The 22661-nt window shown below is 37.7% G+C and overlaps 1 protein-coding gene across 1 annotated transcript in view; it reads right to left on the bottom strand.

Moving 5' to 3' along the window:
• Window positions 1-22661, bottom strand: part of MYH8 (myosin, heavy chain 8, skeletal muscle, perinatal) — a 108185-nt gene that overhangs the window by 32558 nt on the left and 52966 nt on the right. The window contains exons 24-26 of the mRNA XM_006898578.1: window positions 4985-5193; window positions 3836-3979; window positions 3598-3754 (exon numbers count right to left, since the gene is read on the bottom strand). Coding sequence (XP_006898640.1) covers window positions 3598-3754; window positions 3836-3979; window positions 4985-5193 — 510 coding nt within the window. The remainder of the gene's footprint in view (window positions 1-3597; window positions 3755-3835; window positions 3980-4984; window positions 5194-22661) is intronic.

Here is a 22661-nt window from a genome sequence, read left to right on the forward strand (position 1 = left end):
GAGTCGGGCATGACTTGACGGCAATCAACAACAGTGGTTTAGTGAATAAGGAGTTGGACTGCCAAACCAAAGACACTTGGTTTGAATCCATCAGCTGCTCCACAGGAGAAAAGTGAACAACCTCCTCCTGTGGGATTTACTGCCTCAGAAAACCAACTAGAGGGTCAGCTATGGGTTGATGGTTTATAACAAACACCCATGATTTAGGTTTTATGTTTAGCCTCCAAAACACCCAGTTGACTCTTGAAATAAAATTCGTGAAAATGAGATGCAAAGAACTATTGAAGGTTTTTGTTGTGTTTTTTTGTTGTTGTTGTTGTTGTTTTGGTGCATTTTTTTTTTTAGAATGAAACCCATTTTATTACAGCTGGGGAGTAGGTTGTACAAAGTCTCAATAGGAGGGGCAAATACTAGCTAAATCAAGAGGGGAGAGGCAGGAGGAGGCCCAGAAACTACACCATAAGACTCTGTGTCTCGAGCTGCTCCAACCAGCTCAGACTCCTGCTCAGACCCGTGCAGCAGAAATCTGGTTCTTTGTATTTCCTGTCCTTGTTCTCCAGGCTGCAGATACTGAGGCAACAGGCTAGGAAAGACCACCAACTCAGATCAAAACAAATGGATGGGAAAGCAACACTAGCTTTAACAGTAGTAAAAATCTGAGACTCTAGGAACTAGTCATGGGCGTGGTGGAATTGGGGTGAGGGGGTGGGGATGGAGAATATCCTGTTAAATAAATGTCAGGTGGGAGTTGAAGACACCGAATATTGGTTGAGACCGCCCCACATAGCAGACACCAACACCGGTGGTTGGCTGAGCCAACCGGTGTTGGTTTTTTTAAAGTTTTCATAATGGAAGATTTCAAACATTCATGAATAGCATTATCATGATAGAGTGAGCTCCCATATACCATCATGCAGCAAAACAGTTATTAGCATGTGAACCATTTTATCTCTATTTCCCACCAATTTCAGTGGATTATTTTAAGCAAAATTCTTAGCCTGTGCTGTCATATTTAAATACTCAGTAAGAATTGTAAAAAGTAACTTGGAAATGCTTATGTCAATTCTTTGATTTACAAGATAAAGAAACTGAGACCCAGAGAGGAGTAACTGACTGTTCTAATATTAGTTAAATGTTGTTGTTATATACCATAAAGTCAGAATCCACTCAAAGCTGACCCTCAGGGGGTTTTCAGAGGTTGTAAGTAGCTTGTTAAAGATCTGCAAGTCTTTTAACACCCAGTGTCTGTATTTTCCTATTTGTCTTCCTGGTTCTCTCTTTAATATTTTCTTGTTTCCATGAAGCTTCCTCCCAACTCTTGTATCAATAAATGATATTAAGGAAGGGACCTGGAACTGCAAGTGTTCAGGTTCCTTTTTACTTTTAGGTACAGTTTTTCTTACATACATTTCTAATGAACATAAAACACATGTTGTTACTAGTTACATGATTGGCATGTTGGCACCTACACTGTTTTGCTGATTCGGTAAATCTTTATGTTCTACTGATCACTTGCTCACTCAGTGCCATTGAGGGGAATCAGCTCATAGCCGACGGACGCTGCAATGGGTTCCTGAGGCTGTAAACCACAGGGCGGGACAGGGGGAAGAGATTGCTTGTTTTCCTCTCTCAGAGCATCTGGTGGATTCATGCTACGAGAGGCCCAGCAGCATAGTTCCCATGGACTACACCACCAGTGCTCCCTTCTATACCGAAAGATGATGCAGATTTTAGAAAATTCTAAAATTCTATTCAGGTAAGTATATGCACTCTGAATTTTAATTAGGTTATAGAGAATTCAGAGAAGTAGGTACCAAGTTGGGTTGTGTTTTTTTATCTTATATAGACTTTTTTAATAGTACAAACAAAATTATGTACGATCGTGTTTTACCTTGTAATAACATTAATTTTTAAAAAGTTGTGATCTCCTTTGACAATGCAAAAAATAAAATTACCAAGCCAGTCAAGTTACACTATCTTATATAAAATGAATGCTTGTGAGCTGTAGTATGTTTGCATTTAGAGCACGTCCACAGCCTGGGGAATGGGAATCTTAGTTAGAGGGGGTGTGTATGCGCATGTGATGTGGTGTGTTTGCCTGTACAAGCGTGCGCGTGCATCGTAGTCTAAATGCAACTGGCAAACCCTTGGAAATAAGTCAACTTTTAGAGAATTTCTGGGCGGTAGCCAGCTTCTGTTGGCTAGCCAAGGCACAGTTACTGGTTGAAATCCATGTAGAACTGCTGGCTGGAATTATTATTTTATCACTTCCTTTCCCTCTCCCTTTTAAAGATAATTAAGAAGCAAGTAAACAAACAGAAGCCCTCACTCAGTTCCCAGAACCTTATGGAACAAAAAGAAACTCAGGAATTTAGAATATTTTTCAAACCAATACAATTGATGAGATAAAAATCTTTCGTGTTCTATTTGAGAACTAAGGTACATATCAAAAACTGTTCACTTATGCTTTGCTATAGCATAAATAATAAGCTTTGATACAAATAAAATATATGTGCACTTAAAAAAAAAATAAACCAGTGAAGAACTTGTGAAATGCTACACAGCATGGGTGACTCTAGAGGACGTTATGCTGAGCGAAATAACTCCCTCTCAAAGAATACTGTTTAAGACTGGTGCTGTGAAAAATAGGCGGTCTGGTGGTGGGGAAATGACAGGAAGAGCAGAAATAGACTGTACAGTGAACTCTAAAGGATCAGGAAAGGAGGAATAACCTGGAAGGAATGGATGAATGAACTATATGGATATTGTAATTAATAACTTGGAATAGGATATGTAGAATTGTTCAGAGGGAAGAGGGGAGGGCATTATGAACGGGAAGGGAAAATACTAGGGCAACAGAGTAGAGGACAGATGTGTAGGGTGAAAGACTAGGCAAGGTACAGTGAGAATTTGAGCTGATGTTTTGATTAAAAGGCATGGATCAATTATAATTGATGTTACAGGGCATATGATTGAAAGAAAATCAATGAAAATTTATTTTTGAAAACTTTTTTATTCTATAGGAAAATGCTTCAAAACCTTCAGGAAGAAAATCAGAGTTTGTTCTTGCTTCTTCCCCCAAAGATATTATTAACAATGTCCTTTAAACATAAAGGGGTAAGGATTCATGTTTTCTAGTTATGTTTGCTAACTATTTTCCTTGATTCCTATTTATGTTGATATTTTTGTTTGTATATTTGTTTTTTATTGTGAGTTTAACGAAAGTTTACAGAAAGTTGGGTTTTCATTCGTTCATATATGGATATCCTTTAAAAAAATCTATTTGAATGCCTTTCCCACTATCTACATTGGAAAGTAAAAATAATGGAAAAGAAGAACTTAATTGAAGTCTGTTACTGTTTTAACAAGACTATCCCTGTTAACTGGGCAGATCAGTGAACTCAAAGTGTTTTCTTGGCTCATCTTGGCAAAATGAAGACTGTTGGAAAGAAGAGATGACATCAGAGCTCTGAAAGTTCTTCGGAAACAGTGAAGCCCCATATGATAGGACTGTGTTAACTAGAACCAAGGCCCTGATGAAATGTACATACAGACTCTAGTTATACATTTCTCCAAAGAGATGCGTCAGCCACTCACCAGTCAGCATGAACTGATAGGCATTGTCAGAGATGGAGAAGATGTGGGGTGGGGCCTCCTGGCGCTTTTTGCCTCGGTAGGCAGCCACCACCTCTGGGTTGTACACCGGCAGCCACTTGTACGGATTGACGGTGACACAGAAGAGGCCCGAGTAGGTCTGTGGAAATCAGAAATTCATCATTGAACTTTGTTTTAATTTGGGGATAAACGGAATAGAAGAGCTTTTAGGGGCACTCACATAGATCATCCAGGCTGCGTAACGCTCTTTGAGGTTGTACAGCACCCCAGGCTCGTGCAGGTGGGTCATCATGGCCATGTCCTCGATCTTGTCGTATTTGGGAGGGTTCATGGGGAAGACTTGGTCTTCCTTGACAGTTAGAGTCTGGCAAGTAAAGATTACAGATTGTATTCATGGTTAGAATTAGGGTTTATGTTTGTCTTCTTTTGGTTATAAGACTATGATTAGATTCCTTCTATCAGATTGTTGTGTGTCATTTAAACAAAGGCATGAACACATACTAATTTCAGAGTTTTGTGCTAAGAAAATCTATATCATATGATAAGCTATATTATTCTATATCATATGATAAGCTATATGTTGGAAGCAGGAGTGGCATCCACTTCCTAAATAACCTGCCTCTAGAAACTATGAACTTTGATAAATGTCAGTAGTTGTAGAGGGGCTTCAGGCCTTTTGTTCATAGAGTTGCTATGAGTTGTACTCTACTTGAAGGCAGTCAACAACAAGCTATATTATTAATTTTCCCCTTCCTTCTTCATCTCAAATTTATGAATAATTTTGTATCTTTTGCTTTAATAGATTGAAATTGTTATTTTTTTCTAGTGGTCAGGTATTACACTGCCAACACTAAGGTACATGGTTCGAATCCAACAGCTGTTCTGCGGGAGCAAGATGAACCGTCTCCTCCTCTGTGGTTTACTGCCTATGGAAACCCACTAGAGGGCCAACTGTGGGTCTGTTCCAACTTTACATAACAACAACTTATGACTTACAAAAAACTTGAGATGTTTGGAGGAAACATTTAACTAAGTACAAAACTCAAAAGTACTTCTAATAGGAGAACATAGTCTCTGAAATTTTGGCAATCAGACTGGGAAGTGGAAGATTAAAGAGAAATTTGGAAGAGGGATACTGCTGGGTCAAGTCCTCTAGGAGGTTGAAAGTGAGAAATAAGGGAATTTCTTTTCTTAAATGTTATGATTAGTAGGCTGAGAATGTTTCTGCCTTTCAAATGTGATGTCTGTCAATTGATCAGAGAGAGGTTTGCATGGGCAATAGACTTAAGATATTTACAAGAAATAAGAATTTGTTCTTGAATTGAGAAGGTGGAGAAGTTAAACGGGAGTCTTGTCTGTTTGTACTTACTGCTCCACCTTCAGTCTTAACAATTATTTTCCCTCCTTCCTTGCTTTGGATGACACTCTTCACGTAGGATTCTTTAGGCTCCGCAACAAAGACAGATGTTTTTGCATCAAAAGGCTTGTTTTGTGCCTCAATTCGCTCCTTTTCTGATTTTCGAAGGTAAGGAGCAGCTTCGCCAAAAACGGCCATCTCAGCATCTGATGAGCTCATGGCTGAGATTTATTTAGCAGAGGATTCAGCCTTGGGGGAAAGAGGAGGCAGAGGGAGAAACAGAAATTAGAAGTCATATATGTGAGATAGTGTGCAACGAAAGAAATAAGGGGCACCCTTAGCCTGGGGTAGAACTATTCTTCAATCTTTCTTTCTTCGGTGCTCTAAGGCAGTCTGAAGAATCTCATTTGGAATGACACTATAATCTGACTTCACTTTTAGAACTTGCCAAGTTCCCTCATGCATATCATATCTTTTTCTTCAGGCCTATAATGCCTGCAATTGAATCAGAATGAAATCTTTGAGTGCTTTTCATTTCTAAAATGTAACACTATCTGTAGCTAAAAATGTTGTTAGATTGGTTTCTAACAACTGCCATTATTTAATCCCCACTCCTTCTGCATAATGTTTGCATCTGCCATATACCAGGACAATCCTATGTTGGGAAGCAAAGTCTGTCTCTTAAAATTGAATGTTGAGACTTTCTAAGATACCAAAAATATCTTGTCCTTCCAAATGACCATTTGGTCTTTTAAAGCAACTAATTTAAAATTATTTTTAACATCTCTTTTATATTGATGTTTGATGTTCTCTCTCTCAGTGTGTCCTAAAAGGAATGACATTAACTTTTTAGCCATCTTGATTGTTTCTCATTTGACTTACTGCCAAGTGATTTAGGATTGCCTTAATTCTAAAATCCCTTTTGACTCTGTCCTTTTGAATTCATGAAACATTGCAACCGTCAGTTGATCTAACTATAGAAAACTGTAACTAATGCTACAAACCTATCTTGCCACATAATTCCAGAGCTGCTTTTCTTTCCAATCAGAAAAAAGAAGAGAAAAAAAATCAGGAGCTTATCACAGGAGTGTAAACCATTGTCATCTGATTGGTAGATGTGCACCTACAATATTAACCAGTTAGATTGACTGAGTTTCTCCTTTATGTTCAAGTAGGATGTTTCTTGAGGAAAGATCAAGATCTCAACACAAATTAGGCATGTTGTTTGTATAACATGACTTTTAAAACAATAGTAAATCTAACAAGTAACAGTAAATAAAAAACTACCTAAAATATTATGGTCTTAACGATGTGTTTTTGTATTTACATTTTTAGATAATATATATTTAAAATTTAAAAATATTTAATATTAATATTTTTTAAAATCTGTAAGATATCTTAGTAGTACATGTTTTCAGTTAGAGGGAAGTTCATCTGGACTAGGCTCTTGTCCCTGGACAGTTCTGTATGCACAGCTGAGAATGCACTGTCAAAATTAATTCCCTCCCAACAAGTAGTTTAATCCTCAAAGTCCAGTGAGGTAGTCTCTGAGAATAAAACAGTTTGAAAGAAAGATTTCCCAGCATTTATAAGCAGTCATTCAGAAACACTGTCTATCCACATAATTATAAAAACATGGAAAAGGTTTATGAATAAGACTTGTTCCCAATTTGATTACGCTAAATTTGCTCTGTCATCAATAAATTAACAAAGCCCAGTCTTGCCTCTGGAGTTGCAGATGAAATTCCAGATTCAGAAGTGTCCAACCTGTAAAACAAGAGGTTTCTTATTAATGAAGCTCTAAGATTCGAATGATAATAGAATTACAGAATTAAAATCTTTCTAACTTAAATCTTGGCTTTGTGAAAATCAAAGTCAGAACTGGAAGGAAGAGTTTCATGTTCTGAGAGATGGGTTGGGGGCACTTCCTTCTACCCCGAGTCTCCCAAGCTTTGAGGCCTTCTTCACTCACCTTCAGGTTCGTGGTGGAGATAAGGCACAAGAGCCCATGGTGCTTATATAGGAACTAATGTGCTGATGCTGCAGCTACCTCCTCTTTGTTAGGGCAAGACATTTGGCAACATGAACCCTCAGCATAATTTGTACTGACATTTGGCATGTTTGGATATAATTAGAAGTATTCATATCATTTTGAGTATGTGAACCAATCTCCTATAAATAATTTGACAGGGGTCAATCTGCCGGCAGGGAATGCTTTCTAGTATGCTGGGAAGGTAATCTTTGACAGTGCCTGGTGGGGCCTCAGAGTACGTTAATAAGAGCTATATTCGATTTGGCAAACTCTTTGAGGCATGCCTGTGGATCAGATACTCAGCGACTCACTGCCATCATGGGCCCACACCATGTTCCTGTTCTGTTGCTGCTGGAACCCCCTTGGGGCACTGCCACGGCTCGTCCATGGAGCCTGAGCTTGGGCAGTTCAACCTTTATGAGAACACAATCTACACCATGTCTCTACTACATGGCCAGTGTCCAACATTGGAAACAAAGGTTCTTTTATTATAAAATAATAGGTATCCATTGTATAAAAAGAAAAAAAAATACAGTTAAGCAAAGAGAAATATCTGTAATCTCAATATCCAAAGAATATAAGTGGGACCATAATATACTGAATACACATGCTAATAATCTGCTTTGTAGAAATATTATTTAGTCACATACATCATAGTTAATTTTTCCTACTATTCATATAATTTAAACCTTTGTTCTTTATCCTTGTGTTCTTTGTTCTTTGTCCTTTGTCCTTATGTTCTAGTCCTTCCTTCTTTGTAAATAAAAATACTTCCTACTTTAAAGGGAGCTCAGGTGATCAAGTGATAAAAAGCTGCCCTGCAATCTCACAGGCACACAGTTCAAATCCATCAGCTCCTACACAGCAGAAGGAAGGGCAGTCTCTTCTTCCATGTGATTTCTCGCTTCTGAAAAGCCAATGGAGAGTCAGCTATGGGTTGGTTCCAACTTGACGGTACACAACAACATACTGTTGTTGTTGTTGTTATTAGGTGCTGTTGAATATGACTCATTATGACCCTATGAATAACAGATCTGAACCCTGACTTACTCTGTGCTGTCCTCAGTGTCTGACAACTCGAGCCCATTGTTTAAGTCCCCTGTGTGAATCCACTGGGTTGAGGGGTTTTTCTCTTTCGCCAACCCTGCACCTTTCCAAGCATGATGTTCCTCTCTAAGGAATAGCCTCTGCTAGCGACAAGCCTGAAGTATGTGGCATGAAGCATTATCATCTTTGCCTCTAAGGAACACTCTGGTTCCAAGACATATCTGTTCATTCTTTTGGCAGTCCATGGGAAATTCAGTATTCTTCTTTCCAATACCACAGTTCAAAGGCATCATTTCTTCTGTCATCCTTTAAAATAGCAAGTATTTTAGTTTACAAAGAAAGTATAATTTACACAATCAAAATTAATCCTTTTAAGAGAATATGGGTTTTAAAAATATTTTAAACTTTACATACAATACAATTTAGCTTTTTTTTCCAGTTGTACAATCTTATGTGCTTTTATACATACATCATTTCTTATAATGGCCATCATAGAAAGAATATAGAGCAATCCGAGTTTTGTGAGTTTTGATAAGCACATGCAGTTGTTAACATTGTATATTTTATTAACATGAATAGTTAATGTTTATACACACTGCCTGTCAAGTCGATTCCAACACACAAGAACCCTCCATTGGGTTTCCAAGATTAAGCTTACAGAAGGGGGTGTGCTCATCTTTCTTTTTTTTTTTTAATTTTTGTGGGAGTGTATCGTCAAATCAGATCTGACTGGTACAGGAGGAGATTGTCCCTCCTTTCCCGGCAGAGTCATCTTTCTTTAATGGTACAATTAGTTGATTCAAACTGGTGACCTTTTAATTAGCACAACACCCAAGGCACCAAGCCACCAAAGTTCCTTAGAGCTTTATAGATTAGGCTAAAAGTCCTTTTTTATGAATATACATAATAAAGCACTTGCTGTTTTTCTAAACGCAAACCATTGGTGTAAGTATAATCTCTTTTTTCCTTTCAAGTGTGTGTGTGTGTGTGTGTGTGTGTGTGTGTGTGTTCACATTTATATATTGTTATGAACAGTAAGATTGATCTATAGAAAATATGTATTACAGATGTTTAAAATATACTACGATGTTGTTTTTGTTGTTGTTGTTATGTACCACTGAGTCAGAACTGACTCATAGCTGACCCTCCAGTGGGTTTTCAGAGGCAGTAAATCATATAGGAGGTGATTGCCTATCTTTCTACTGTGGAGCAGCTGGTGGATTTGAAACACAAACATTTGGGTTGCTTGTGCAACTCGTTACCACTAGGCCATCAGAGCTCCATATTGATAGTATGTTAGGTGTTATCAACTTAACTCCAACTCAGAGAGACCTTACAAACAACAGATCTTAACCTTCCTCCCCCTACCCTGTGCCTCCTTACTGTCTCTTCCAAGCTCAAACTCATTTGTAGTCACAATGCCCATCCATCCTGTTGAGACTTTGTGACCTCACATTGTGCTATCCAAAAAGCTGAGTGTTTATGGCTGTTCAAACCCACCAGTAACTCTTGGGGAGAAAGGACAGTTTCCTTCCATTAAATTTTACAACCTCATTAACCCAGTGTAGGGACACTATAAGTAAATAGGCTCCACATCAATGGATTTGGGTTTATAGATGATGTATATATGATGTGCTTGCTTGTTTTGAATTTAAGCCTCATGTAAGACTTCAGAAAGGTCCTTTGTATTTAAAAATCAGTTGTTACCATATTTTGGAGGAACATTTTTCTAAGTGGTACAGCACTCTTCTGTCAATATGCTGTACTGAGGTAATCTAGATTGCTGTGATGCTGCACCTTATGTCATCGGGGTGTCAAATATGATAACAGTTATCCATGGTGGACAGTGTTTGGTGGAGCTCCCAGTTTAACACAGGTTTGGATGTAGGAATGCCATCCACTTCCTAAACAGCATACCTCTGGAAACTATGAACTTTGATAAATGGCAGTGGTTGCAGAAGGGCTTCACGCCTTTTGTTTGTAGGGTCACTCTGAGTCATGCTTGACTTGGCAGCAGTTAACAACAGCAACATATATAATTTACGTATTTACCAACTTGCTTTTTAAATTTCTGTACCCTTGGAGTGTTTTTCATGTTGGTGCATAAATAGAAGTTTCTAATGTTCAGCTTTTCATTGTTAGGTGCCATTGATTACAACTCATAGTGATCCTAGAAACATGTCTGAGCCTTGGTACAACCTATGCTATCCTTATGAGCACTGCCATGCTCGAGCCCATTGTTACAGTCACTCTGTCAGTTCATCTTGTTGAGGATCTTCTTGTCTTTCTTTGGCTCTACATCTTTCTGAACATGAGATTTTTTTTTCCCAAGGACTAAAAATCCCAAGATTTTTCCCTCCTGACAGTATGCTCAAAATATGTAACATGGAGTTTCACCATTCTTTGCTCTTAAGGAGCACCCTGATTGTACTTCCTCCAAAACAAACTTATTTGTGCTTTTGAAAGCTCATGGGATATTAAGAACTCTTCTTCAATATGAAAATTTAAGGGCATTGATTCTTCTGTCATTTATGGTATGGTAGACTCCCTTTGTCTGTGGGAAACATTCAAGTGGATGCCTGGAATCATGGTTAGTGTGGAGCCCCATATATAGCCCATATAGCCCAGGCTTTTTATTATAAATACACATGCCTCTAGAAATTCTATGAACTTTGATAAATCATTATAATTATAGGATGGCTTCAGGCCTTTTGCTCATAGGGTCACTATGAATAATGCTCAACTTGATGGCAATTAACAGCAACACAACATAGCAAAGTTTACTTTATACATGAGGCACAGTGTTGTTATGTGCAGTCAATTCACCTGTGACTCGTAGTGACCGCTGAGTAGAGGTACCTCTGAATCCTGCCTGATCCTGAACTTATCTTACTGCCTCTGACACAGCTGCAGCCATTAACCGTTACGGTGTCAATTCATACCATCCAGAGTCTTCCTCTCCTGCGCTATCCTTCCACCCTTGACAGCATGACTTTGTTCCACTCCAGGATAGACCTGTTTGTTCTCCTGGCAGTTCATGCTGTGTTCAATACTCTTCTCCAGCACCACAACTCAAAGGCATCAGTTCTTCTGTCATCCTTAGTCATTGTGCAGTGCTCTCACGTGTAGCAGGTAATTGCCTGAATCATGCACACCTTAGTCTCTGGACTGGCATTGTTACTCTTTAGCACTCTGGAGAGTTCCCTGACAGCAGATTTTTCTGATGAAATTCGTCTTTTTATTTCCTGACTGCTGATGCCAAGAGTGTTGATTGTGGACCTGAGCAAGCAAAATTGTTAACAATCTCAGTCTTTTCTCCATCTACAATGGTGCTGCCAGTTGGCTTAGGGGTGAGAATCTTTGTTTTCTTCATTTTGAGCTTCAATCCATATTGAAAACTTAAGTCCTTGACTTTCTACAGCAAACTCTTCAGGTCCTCTTCAGTTTGGGCAAGCAAGGTTGTGTCATTTGCATAACACAGATTGTTGGATTGTTGATGAGTCTTTCTCCAATCTTGATGTCAATCCTTGATCTTTGGTGTATTTTTATTTAAATACTTATGTAGAAATTTATATGCTCTAGATTATAATAATATTTTGGTAGAGGTTGCAAAATGTTTTATCTAATCAAAGGTACGCAGTTTGAATCTGCCTCTCAGAACGCACTGAAGGGTTAGTTAAAACTCCAACTTGATGATAAGTAACAAAAAGTCCAAAAATTAACTCTGCTATGGCATCATGGTTTTAGAAATTTTTCATTTTTATGTAGTCAAAAGTATACATTTTTTCTTTATATTTTTGCTTTTTGTGTAAAACTCAACATCTTGAGTCATAAATACATTCTGTGTTTTGAATAGAATGGTTTTCTTAAAATGCTTAGCTTTATAATCTACCTGTGCATATTTTTAATATGAATAGTATAATATAGGTATTCATTTTTATATTATTCTTATATTGACAGGTAATTTTACATAACTACTCATTTAATAGGCCAACATTCTCCTGAATGAAATTCTAGCTTTACCATATCCTAAATGTATGAGTTTGAATGTTTGTAGATTCTATATTTTGTACCATATTTTTATGTCAGTAGCACATGTGTTTTCATATCTTGTAGAACAGAATATTTTTTTCTCTTTCACTTATTTTTCAAACTTGTTTTGACAGTTCTTACATTCTAGGAATTTTAGAATCAATTTTTCAGATTATATGAAAAATACTATTGGGATATCATTTATATTAAATTGAATAATAGGCTAATAAGTTAATTTGATGATAATTGATGTCTTTAACAGTCTTTCAATTCATAAGTTTCATGTTATTGTTGTTATGTGCTGTCAAGTCAACACTAACTCTTAGCAACCCAATTCACAACAGCTATGAACCCTGCTCTATCCTGAGCCAATTTCATTATCTCTGACACATGTACCTCTATTACCTCAGTCACAGAGTCAGTCATCTCATCCAGGGTCTTCCTCTCTTGCTCTGTCCCTCTACCCTTCCAAGAATGATATCCTTTTTAAAGGACTGGTCCTTTCTGGCACCATGCACAAAGTATGTCAGATGGAGCTTCAAAATCCTTGCCTCAAAAGGGCAGCCTGGTTTCACCCTCTCCAGGACAGATCTGGTTGTTCTCTTAGAAGTCCATGGTAGTGCATCTCACCACATGTGTGTGTCTTGCTGTCTGTGTGTGTGTGTGTGTGTCTCCATGCATCTGGTCAATTAAGTAAGCACCTGACTTGAGAACTTCTTGATGCGTCCTGTATTGGTCTCTTGCCTGGAGCACTAGACTGTGGATCCACTGACTGTCTGTGCCCCACCCTCTCTGGCTGGAACACCCGGTTCTGGCACCCAGACCCCTGAACACGCCTGAAGGACCTTATCTGGCTATGCGGACACTCCTGCCCACTGTCTAGAAGGAAGCCTGCCCAAGCCTTTTCCTGGAAGTCCTAGCACTGCTGCCTGGAAGTCCTGCCCCTACCAACCAGAAGCTCCGCCCACCATCCAGAAGTCCCACCTGCACCACCAGGTGGTCCTGAACCCACCTTAGGAGCATGGCAGGTGGGAGGCTCCAATCCCAATACCTAAAGGATTACCTGCTGCCACCCCTCTGAACTATACAAGAGATATCAGTATCATGAATGAACCCACTTCATTTCCTCTCCCATCCGAAAGTGTGAACTGCCTTTAGACTGGAGCGTCTTAGACTGGCCTAGCTGCTACAGTTGTCAGACAGAGGAGGCTGCTAGTTCACAGGCCTTTTCTCTCCTGAACTGAAGCAAGTCTTCTCTTGAGGATACCTGCCTCACCTGCCTCTGAAGCAGTGATCTCACACCATGAGCCTGCTAGTACTGCAGGCATGAAAAACTCTACCACAACAATGCCACGAAAGAAGCAGCCCTACACAAACCCAAAATAAAATGTAACCCCCAGAAAGTGACATAGTGTCAATGGATTTCCTGAAGCCAGAAAGTCTGATGGAAATTTATGACATAGAATTTGAAAGAACAACAATATGGACTGAGGCTCAATGTCAAGAAGACAGCAATTCTCACCACTGGACCAATTGGTAGCATCAGGATGGATGGCAAAGAGATTGAGATTGTTCACAGCTTCAGTTTGCTCGGCTCCACGGTCAACACTCTTGGCACCAGTAGCCAGGAAATAAAAAAACGTATTGCGATGGGAAAGTCTGCGGTTAGGGACCTCTCCAAAATACTCAAGAGCAACAGTGTCTCTCTGGAGACTAAGGTCCGCCTGATACAGGCCATGGTTTTTGCAATCACTTGTTATGCATCAGAGAGTTGGACAATGACTAGGGAGGATAGAAGGAGAATTGACGCCTTTGAGCTTTGGTGCTGGAGAAAAGCATTGAATGTACCATGGACTGCCAAGAAAACAAACAGATTCATCTTGGAGAGGATTAAACCAGGCTGCTCCTTGGAGGCAAGGATTCTGGGGCTTCATCTGACATACTTTGGACATGTTGTAAGGAGAGACAGGTCTTTAGAGAGGGACATCATGCTGGGTAGAGTAGAGGGACAGCGCAGGAGGGGAAGACCCTCTATGAGGTGGATTGATTCAGTGACTGTGGTACTCGGGATGGGTGTGTCAGAGGCAATGAGATTGGCACAGGATAGAGCACAGTTTAGGGCTGTTGTACATAGGGTCACTATGAGTCGCAAATGACTCTATGGCACATAACAACAACAACAACAACAATTATTGAATGTTTTCAATGAGTGAAAGACAAACTTGAAGAATTATAGGACACTGCAAGCAAAAACCAAGAGGGGCTTAAAAAAAAAATCCAAGCGAGCTCTGTTGGCTTAGTGGCAAGAAGCTGCACTGCAATTTCAGAGGTGAGTGGTTCGAATTTACCATATGCTCTGCTGGAGAAGGAGGGATAATCTCTTCCTGTACCAGCCAGATCCAGTTTGACCGTACACACCCAAAAAAATAATAAAATAAAATTCGAAAATCCAAAACAATGCAGATAAAATGAATGAGGCATTAGAGGCTTTGGGGAGGGGGGGACACACAAAAAACCTTCACAATCAAAAATAAGAGGACCAATGTTTCAGATGCTATCAATATGTTGGAGGGACACATAAACAGAATTGAAGAGATGGAACACACAGCCAGTGAAATAGAAGATAGAATTATTACCATTGATCTGTTATCACAAAAAGCAGAATCAAAAAGGAAGGAAAAAGAAGAAAACCTAAGAATAATGTGGGACACCTTCAAGAGGAATAACATGCATATAATTGGAATCCCAGGACAGGAAGAAACAAGTAAAGGCACTGAAAAAGTTCTGAAAGACTTAAGAGAAGAAAACTTTCCAGGCATAATGAAAAAGAACCCAAGAGAAAAACATCATGGCATATCATAGTCAAATTTGTCAGATCCATAGATAGGAGATAATTCTGAAATTAGCTAGGGTGAAAATAAGAATAACCTATAAGAGAGAGAAAATAAGATTAAGTGCCAGTTTCTCAGCAGAAACCATGCTAGCAAGAAGACAGTGAAATGACATGTATCAAACACTCAAAGAACAGAATTGTCAACCAAAAATTCTCTGCCCAGCAAACTGTGCAGCCAATATGAAGGAGAGATCAAGATCTTCTTAGAAAAGCAGAACCTAAGGGAGTTGTTAAAACAAGACCAGCATTACAAGAAACATTGAGAGATGTCCTTCTTACAGAGATGCCACAGAAAGCAGGATGGACCAAACTACCAGCAACAACACTAAAAAGAATTAAAAAACGATAGCAATAAAACCTTGCCTCTCAGTAATCACTCTGAATGTGAATGGTTTAAATGTACCACTGAAGAGAAAAAGAGTAGCAGACTGAATAATAACCCAAAATCTATCAATATGCTGTCTAAAAGAGACATACCTGAAAAGTGAGGCTAAAGAAAGACTAAAGTAAAAGGATGGGGGAAAAATACAAGCAAATAGCCAACAGAAAAAAGCAGGAGTAGCAATATTAATTTCTGATGAAATAGATTTCAGTGTAAAAAAATCACAAAAGAAAAGGAATGTCACTACATAATGCTTTAAGGGTCAACAGAACAAGAGGGTGTAAAATAATAAATATCTGTGCAGCAAATGATAGAGCTATAAAGTATATAAAACAAAAATGTAAAATGAAATAGACAATAACACCATAGTGGTTGGAGACTTCAATACACCACTCTCAAGAAAAAAAAAATTGAACTGCAAGAAAGAAACTCAACAAAGATGCTGAAGAATTAAACAGCACAATAAACCAGCTTGATCTCATAGATATATATAAGCTAATGCTCCCTCCAAAAAAGTGCAGTATGCCTACTTCTCTAATGTACATAGAATGGTCTCCAGAAATAGATCACATTTTAGGTAAAAAGGCAAGTATTAATAACTTAAAAAAAAGTAGCAAAAAAGTGCTAAGCACCTTCTCAGACCACAATGCTACAAAATTAGAAATGAATAAAAAGAGGCTAAAGGAGGAAAAAAAACCCCATACATTTGGAAGCTGAACAGCAACTTGCTTGAACATGAGTGGGTACTAGAAGAAATGAAAAATGAAATAAAAAAGTTTCTTGAAACAAATGACAATGAACACAACTTACAAAAACCTCTGGGAAACAGCCAAATCGATAATCAGAGGTCAATTTATAGCAATAAACAAACACATCAAAAGGCAGGAAGAAATGACTACTGACTCTCTAACCCAAGATTTCAAAGAAATTGAAAAAAAAGAAAACACAAAACTAAAAAAAAAAAAAAAATGCCAGAAAACCTGACACCTCTAAAAACCCTGAAATTATAAAAATTAGGACCAAAATAAATAAAATAGAAAAAGAATTGAAACCATCAACAAACCAGGAGTAGGTTCTTCAAAAAGGACAATAAGATCAACAAACCACTTGCAAAACTAACAAAGTAAAAGAAAGAAAAGACACAAATAATCCAATTAAGAGATGAAACTGGAAATGTCACAACAGAACCAACTACAATTAAAAGGCTAACAATGAATATTATGAAAAACTAAAACAAATATGAAAACATAGAAGAAATGGACAATACTTAGAAACTCACAACCTACCTAAACTGACACAAACCAAAATTGAACACCTAAACAGACCCATTACAAAATAAGAACTTGAAAAGGTAATAAAACAGCTTCCAGTCAAAAAAGCCCTGGACCAGATGGTTTTACAAGTGAATTTTGTCAAACATTCAGAGAAGAACTGTCACCAACTCTACATAAGCTATTTCAGAAAATAGAAAAAGATGGAATTCTCCCAAACTCATTCTATGAAGCAAACATATCCTTGATACCAAAGCCAGGTAAAGGTACCACCAAAATAGAAAACTATAGTCCAGTATCTCTCATGAACATAGATGCAAAAATCCTGAATAAAATCCTGGCCAATAGAATCCAACAATACATCAAAAAAATAATTTGCCATGACCAAGTGGGATTCATGACAGGTATGCAAGGATGGTTAAACTAAGGAAAACGATCAGTGTAAATCATCACATTAACAAAGCAAAGAACAAGAACCACGTGATCCTATGAATTGATGCAGAAAAGGCCTTTGACAAAATCCAACACCCTTTCCTGATTAAAACACTGAACAAAATAAGACTAGAGGGGAATTTCTTCAACATAGTAAAAAGTGTATATGCAAAACTAAGAGCCAATATGTTCTCAATGGAGAGAGATTGAAAGCATTGCTTTTGAGAATAGAAACTAGGCAAGGATACCCACTATCACCTCTCTTATTCAATATTGTATTAGAAGTTTTAGCAATAGCAGTAAGACAAGAGAAGGAAATAAGAGGTATCCAAATTGGCAAAGAGGAGGTAAAATTATCTGTATAAGTAGATGATATGATAGTATACTTAGAAAACCCTAAAGACTCAGCAAGAAAACTACTCGGCATTATTGACCAATTCAGTAAAGTGGCAGGAGACAAGATCAACATACAAAAATTAATTGGATTTCTCTACAGTGACAAAGAGAATACAGAACTGAAACTATGAAAAACAATACCCATCACAATAGCTAATTACAAGATTCAATACGTGGGGGTAAATCTAACTAGAAACACAAAGGATCTGTTCAAAGAAAATTACAAAACATTACTACAAGAAACAAAAAGAGAACTGGAGAAGTGGAAGAATATCCCTTGCTCATGGACAGGAAGACTCAATATTGTGAAAATGACAGTTCTACCAAAGGCAATCTACATGCTCAGTGGAATCCCAATACAAATACCAATTCCATTCTTTGACGAGATTTCCAATTTCATCAAGAATGGAAAGAGACCCTGAAAAATCAAGGCACTCCTTAAACAGAAAAACAAGATAGGGGGCATCTCACTCCCTCCCTGATTTCAAATCCTACTACACTACCATGGTGGTCAAGACAGTGTAGTACTGGTACAATGACAGACACATAGATCAATGGAATAGCATAGAGGAGCCACATAAGCTGAAGTTATTAACAGTCTGTCTTTTCACCATCTGTAATGATGCTGCCATTTGGCCCACTTATATTTTCTTATAATTCATTTTAAAGTTATTCAGTCAGATTTTCTGAATAAAAGAATATTAAGGATGTTGTAAAACATTTTATAGTTTTTGTTCCTATAGTAAATGAGATAGTTTGTCGGTTTTTACTTTCTGTTTATTCCAGGCATGTTGCAGAAAAGTTAATCTTTTTTTTAAATTATTTTTAAAATTTATTTTATTTTATTTTATTATTTTTGTGTGCGTGTACCGTCAAATCAGATCTGACTCGTTGAGGAGGAGATTGTCCCTCCTTACCCGGCAGAGCATCTGGTGGATTCGAACCATTCACCTCTGGGATTGTAGTTGCAGCTCCTTGCCACTAGGCCACCAGAGCTCCCCCAAAAGTTAATCTTTTAAGAGAACTCTAATTTAGTTTGTTGCAAACATATTCCTATGTAAACCCAGAATCTTGTTCAGCAAAGAGAACCATGTAACAGCATTTTGACTAATGATATAAAAAAATAAATTTTTAGATGTGACATCCATAAATATTTTATGAAATATGCTGATTCCACTGGTACTAACTTTTCCTTTCCTCTTTTATTCTCTCTCCCAAATAGAACTTTGATGTTTTGTCCTGGTTCTGTGGATTTGTGAGAAAGGTAAAGAGAATCTGTAGCCTTGACATCTGTAAGCTGGATTTTTTATAGAGTAAAGAAACAAAACAAAACACCACTATTTTGTTGAAGGCACTGATGACTCAGATTTTCTGAGAAATATATCTGTTACAGATGGTTGTGTCTTTAATAGGTTCATGCTGTTTCAGATGGTTGGTGACTTCTCTTTATCATACTTTTTATCTGGCCCATTTTTTAAATTCCATTGAAATTCAGGGACGGAATATAGATGTATGCCATATAATGCTATTCAATATTGTCTCAGTTTCTTTGATTAAATGTGGGGGAGGAAACCCTTAGAGAATTAAATAACATTATTAAAAATGATAAGGTAGTAATTGCTTTTAGCACAGGGATAGTTTTTTATTAAAATGTTCTGAAATTAGTTGTAATGATTAGGTTCATAATCCTGTGATTATATGAGATTTTCTGAGTTGTACACTTTATATAGTGAATCTTGTGGTGATGTGGTGTGCTGTTCAGTTGGAACTGACCTAGAGCTGACCCTCAAGCAGGTTTTCAGAGATAGTAAATCACCTGGGAGATTGCTCATCTTTATCTCTTGGAGCAGCTAGTGGATTTGAGCTGCAAGCCTTTGGTATTGCAGCACCGCTTCTTACCACTAGGCCACCAGAATTATGAATTCTTTTAAAAACACATTAGGTTTTATTGGTGTTTTGTCTACATCTGCTGAGAATATTATTTTTTCTTTAACCTGTTAATTTAGTATATTGACTTGTTAATGGGTTTCCCCCTCACCTTTAGTAAACTGGAATTTATGAAATAAAACCTATCAATATAATTTAATTTCTTGCTGCTTTCATCTTATGAATCTTTTTATTAGGGATTCCTGCATCTTTCTGAGCTATGACTTTTTTACTTTGATGTCAGAATCTTGCTCCTCCTTTAAAATGAATTGCATTGCTTTTCTTGTTTGTTTGAGGTTCCCCCCCCCCAAAAGGTATGTGTTTATAACCTGAATGATATATCCATAAAAGTTTAATAGAATTCAACCATGGAACTCTGCTTTGGCCTGTGTTTTTTTTTTGAAGGATAGATCTTTTGTGTTTGTTGCTGTCATTTTGACTATGATTCGTAGCGACCCTATGGATAACGATCTGAACCTTGCCCTGTCATCCGTCTTGTACTCTCCTTGTCATCGCTAATATACCTGAGCCCATTGATACAGTCACTGTGCCATTCCATCTTGTTGAGGGTCTTCTCTACATTTCCAAGAAAGAGGTCTTTTCCAAGGACTGGCTTCTCCAGAACAACCTGTCCAAATTACGTGACCCAAAGTTTCATTTTCCTTGTCTCTGAGGAACATTCTGGTTGCACTTCCTCCAACAGAGACTTGTTTATGCTTTTTGGTAATCTGTGAGATATTCAATACTCTGCTAACACCACAATTCAAACGCATCAATTCTTCTTCTGTCTCCTTATTCATTGCCCAACTTTCAGATGTATAGGAAGCAAGTGGAAATACTACTGCTTAAATCAGGCTCAACATAGTCTTGTAACTGACACTTTTCACTCTTTAGAACTTTGGAGAAGGCTTTTGGGTTAGCAACACTGCTCCTTACCAACTAGGCCACCAGAGATCCTTATCAAGGGAAGGTTGTTTTTGCTAGGTGCCATTGAGTCAAGTACGACTCATAGCAACTTTGAACAGATGACTTGAACCCTGCCTCATATCTAACACAATAGAATCCATTGCTGAAGTCACCACCTCAATCCATCTCATTGGGGGGTCTTCTCCTTTGCTAACCCTCTTTTTTTTCCAAGCATGATGTCCCTTTCCAAGGTATAGCCTCGCCTAGCTACAAATCCAAAGTATAAAAGATGAAGCCTCTCCATCCTTGCTTCTAAGGAGTACTCTGGCTGTACTTTTTCTAAGACAGTAGTTGTTTCTTCATCCTAATTTCCAAATGAGAGAATTACAAATAGCCAAGTTAATGTGTAACTTTAATTGTCATAGGTATGGAGGCGTTTTTACATCCATTGTGATAGCTTATATTTTCTTGTAAAGTTTTTTAAATTTTATTAATTTTAGTGAATGTTTACAGAGATTTTGGATTTCCATTCATTCATTGTTGCATTTTTCTCCCTGCCCACCCTTCCCCCCAAATTTATTTTTCTCTTTGAAAAGTAAAAGAAAAATTCTTTCATTGGTATACAATCCCCTCCCCACTCCCCAAGTACACTCCACTATGCAATCTTCATTCTGTACTCCTGTCATAACCATAATACCAAATCATGTATCGTTTTTAAACTGTTCTCTCCATCTGTTTCAATGCAGTATACATAATTTATCCAGTTTTTCTCAGTCTCACCCCAACCCTGATGTCAGTCCCGTTCTACAGCAGTGGCACTATGCAGTATTTGTCCTTTTGTGACTGAGATAATGTGACTCAGCATAATGTCCTCCAGGGTCACCCATTTTGAATAATATTGCATACGTTCCTCGTTTTTCAACGTAGCATAGTATTCCATTGTGTGAATATACCACAGCTTCTCTATCCATTCGTTTGTTGATGGGCACTTAGGTTGTCCCCAACTCTTTGCTATTGTGAATAAAGCCGCAATAAACATGGGTGTGCATATATCTGCCTGGTGACAGTTATGGTTTCTTTAGGGTATATTCCCGGTAGAGGAATTGTTGGGTCAAATGGTATTTCTATTTGCAACTTTTTGAGAAAGCGCCATACTGCCTTCCATAGTGGTTGCACCATTTACACTCCCACCAACAATTAATAAGGGTTCCAGTCTCTCCACAACCTCGCCAGCATTTGTTGTTTGCTGCTCTGCTAAATTTTGCTCTTCTGACTGGGATGAAATTATATCTCATAGTTGTTTTGATTTGCATCTCTCTTAGAGCTAGGGTTTTGAATATTTTTTCATGTGCTTGCTGGCTGTCTGAATGGGACCTTCTAAGAATCAAATCCCTATGCACATCCAGAACCTTCTCCAACAGGGTAAAAAGGGAAGCCACATACTGGGGAAAAAGTATTTGGTAATGACATGTCAGATAAGGGACTTATATCTAGAATTTATAAAATACTTGAGCACCACAAGATAAAGATAAACAATCCAGTTGAAAAATGGACACAGGATATGAAGACACTTCACCATAAAAGACATTTAGATGGCCAACAAGATTTTATTTTTTAAATAAACATTTGTCTATGAAATCTTTTTTTAGTAAGAAGAAAGAAAAATTTCCCCAGTCTTTTAACTTTTTTCCATTCTTACACTGTTTTATTTAGAACCATGTTTTCCAAAGTCTTATCCTTTTGTTTTAGACTTTTAAATTTAGTTTTACTGAATAACTTTTATTTATTATTTTCTCTGTTTATTTTTATTCATTTCCTTTTTACTTCTCTTAGGTTTATTTTGTTGATCTGTTTCTAGCATCTTGAATTGAGACCTTACTTTATGTGTATCCTTGTTTTATTTCCTTACTAGGATTTACTTATGATTAAACTATATCTTTCATTATTGCTTTGACCAGTCATAAGCTAATATCTAGTATTTTAGCCTTTCATTGTAATTAGATTAACATTTTCTATTTATATTTCTATCCCAAAATTATTTAAAGCACGTTTGTTTTTAAATATCCAGGTGTACAAATTAGAGTCTAGAAAAGTTCTTATTTTGTTCTTGTTATTGTTGGTGCTGTTAAGTGTCTTTGAGTTGTAGATGACTTTTAGCGACCCTAAGAAAATGTCAGCAGTCGAAGTTTTTGGACTCACAGAAGCCAAGAAAGCTTAAGATATAAGCTGTCAGATCATGGGTTGGACAATGGAAGATATTTTCTGAAGGGACTTGGCAGATGAGAAGGGTTATCCTGGTGGAGGGTGGAGCTGGGAAGTAAGTGGGTCAAGGCTCTGGTCTAAGGGTGGGGTCAACACTGTAACTAATGCTT

This window comes from Elephantulus edwardii, unplaced genomic scaffold (assembly GCF_000299155.1).
Source record: "Elephantulus edwardii isolate Elephantulus edwardi_28Jun2011 unplaced genomic scaffold, EleEdw1.0 scaffold00233, whole genome shotgun sequence".
Classification (NCBI taxonomy): domain Eukaryota; kingdom Metazoa; phylum Chordata; class Mammalia; order Macroscelidea; family Macroscelididae; genus Elephantulus; species Elephantulus edwardii.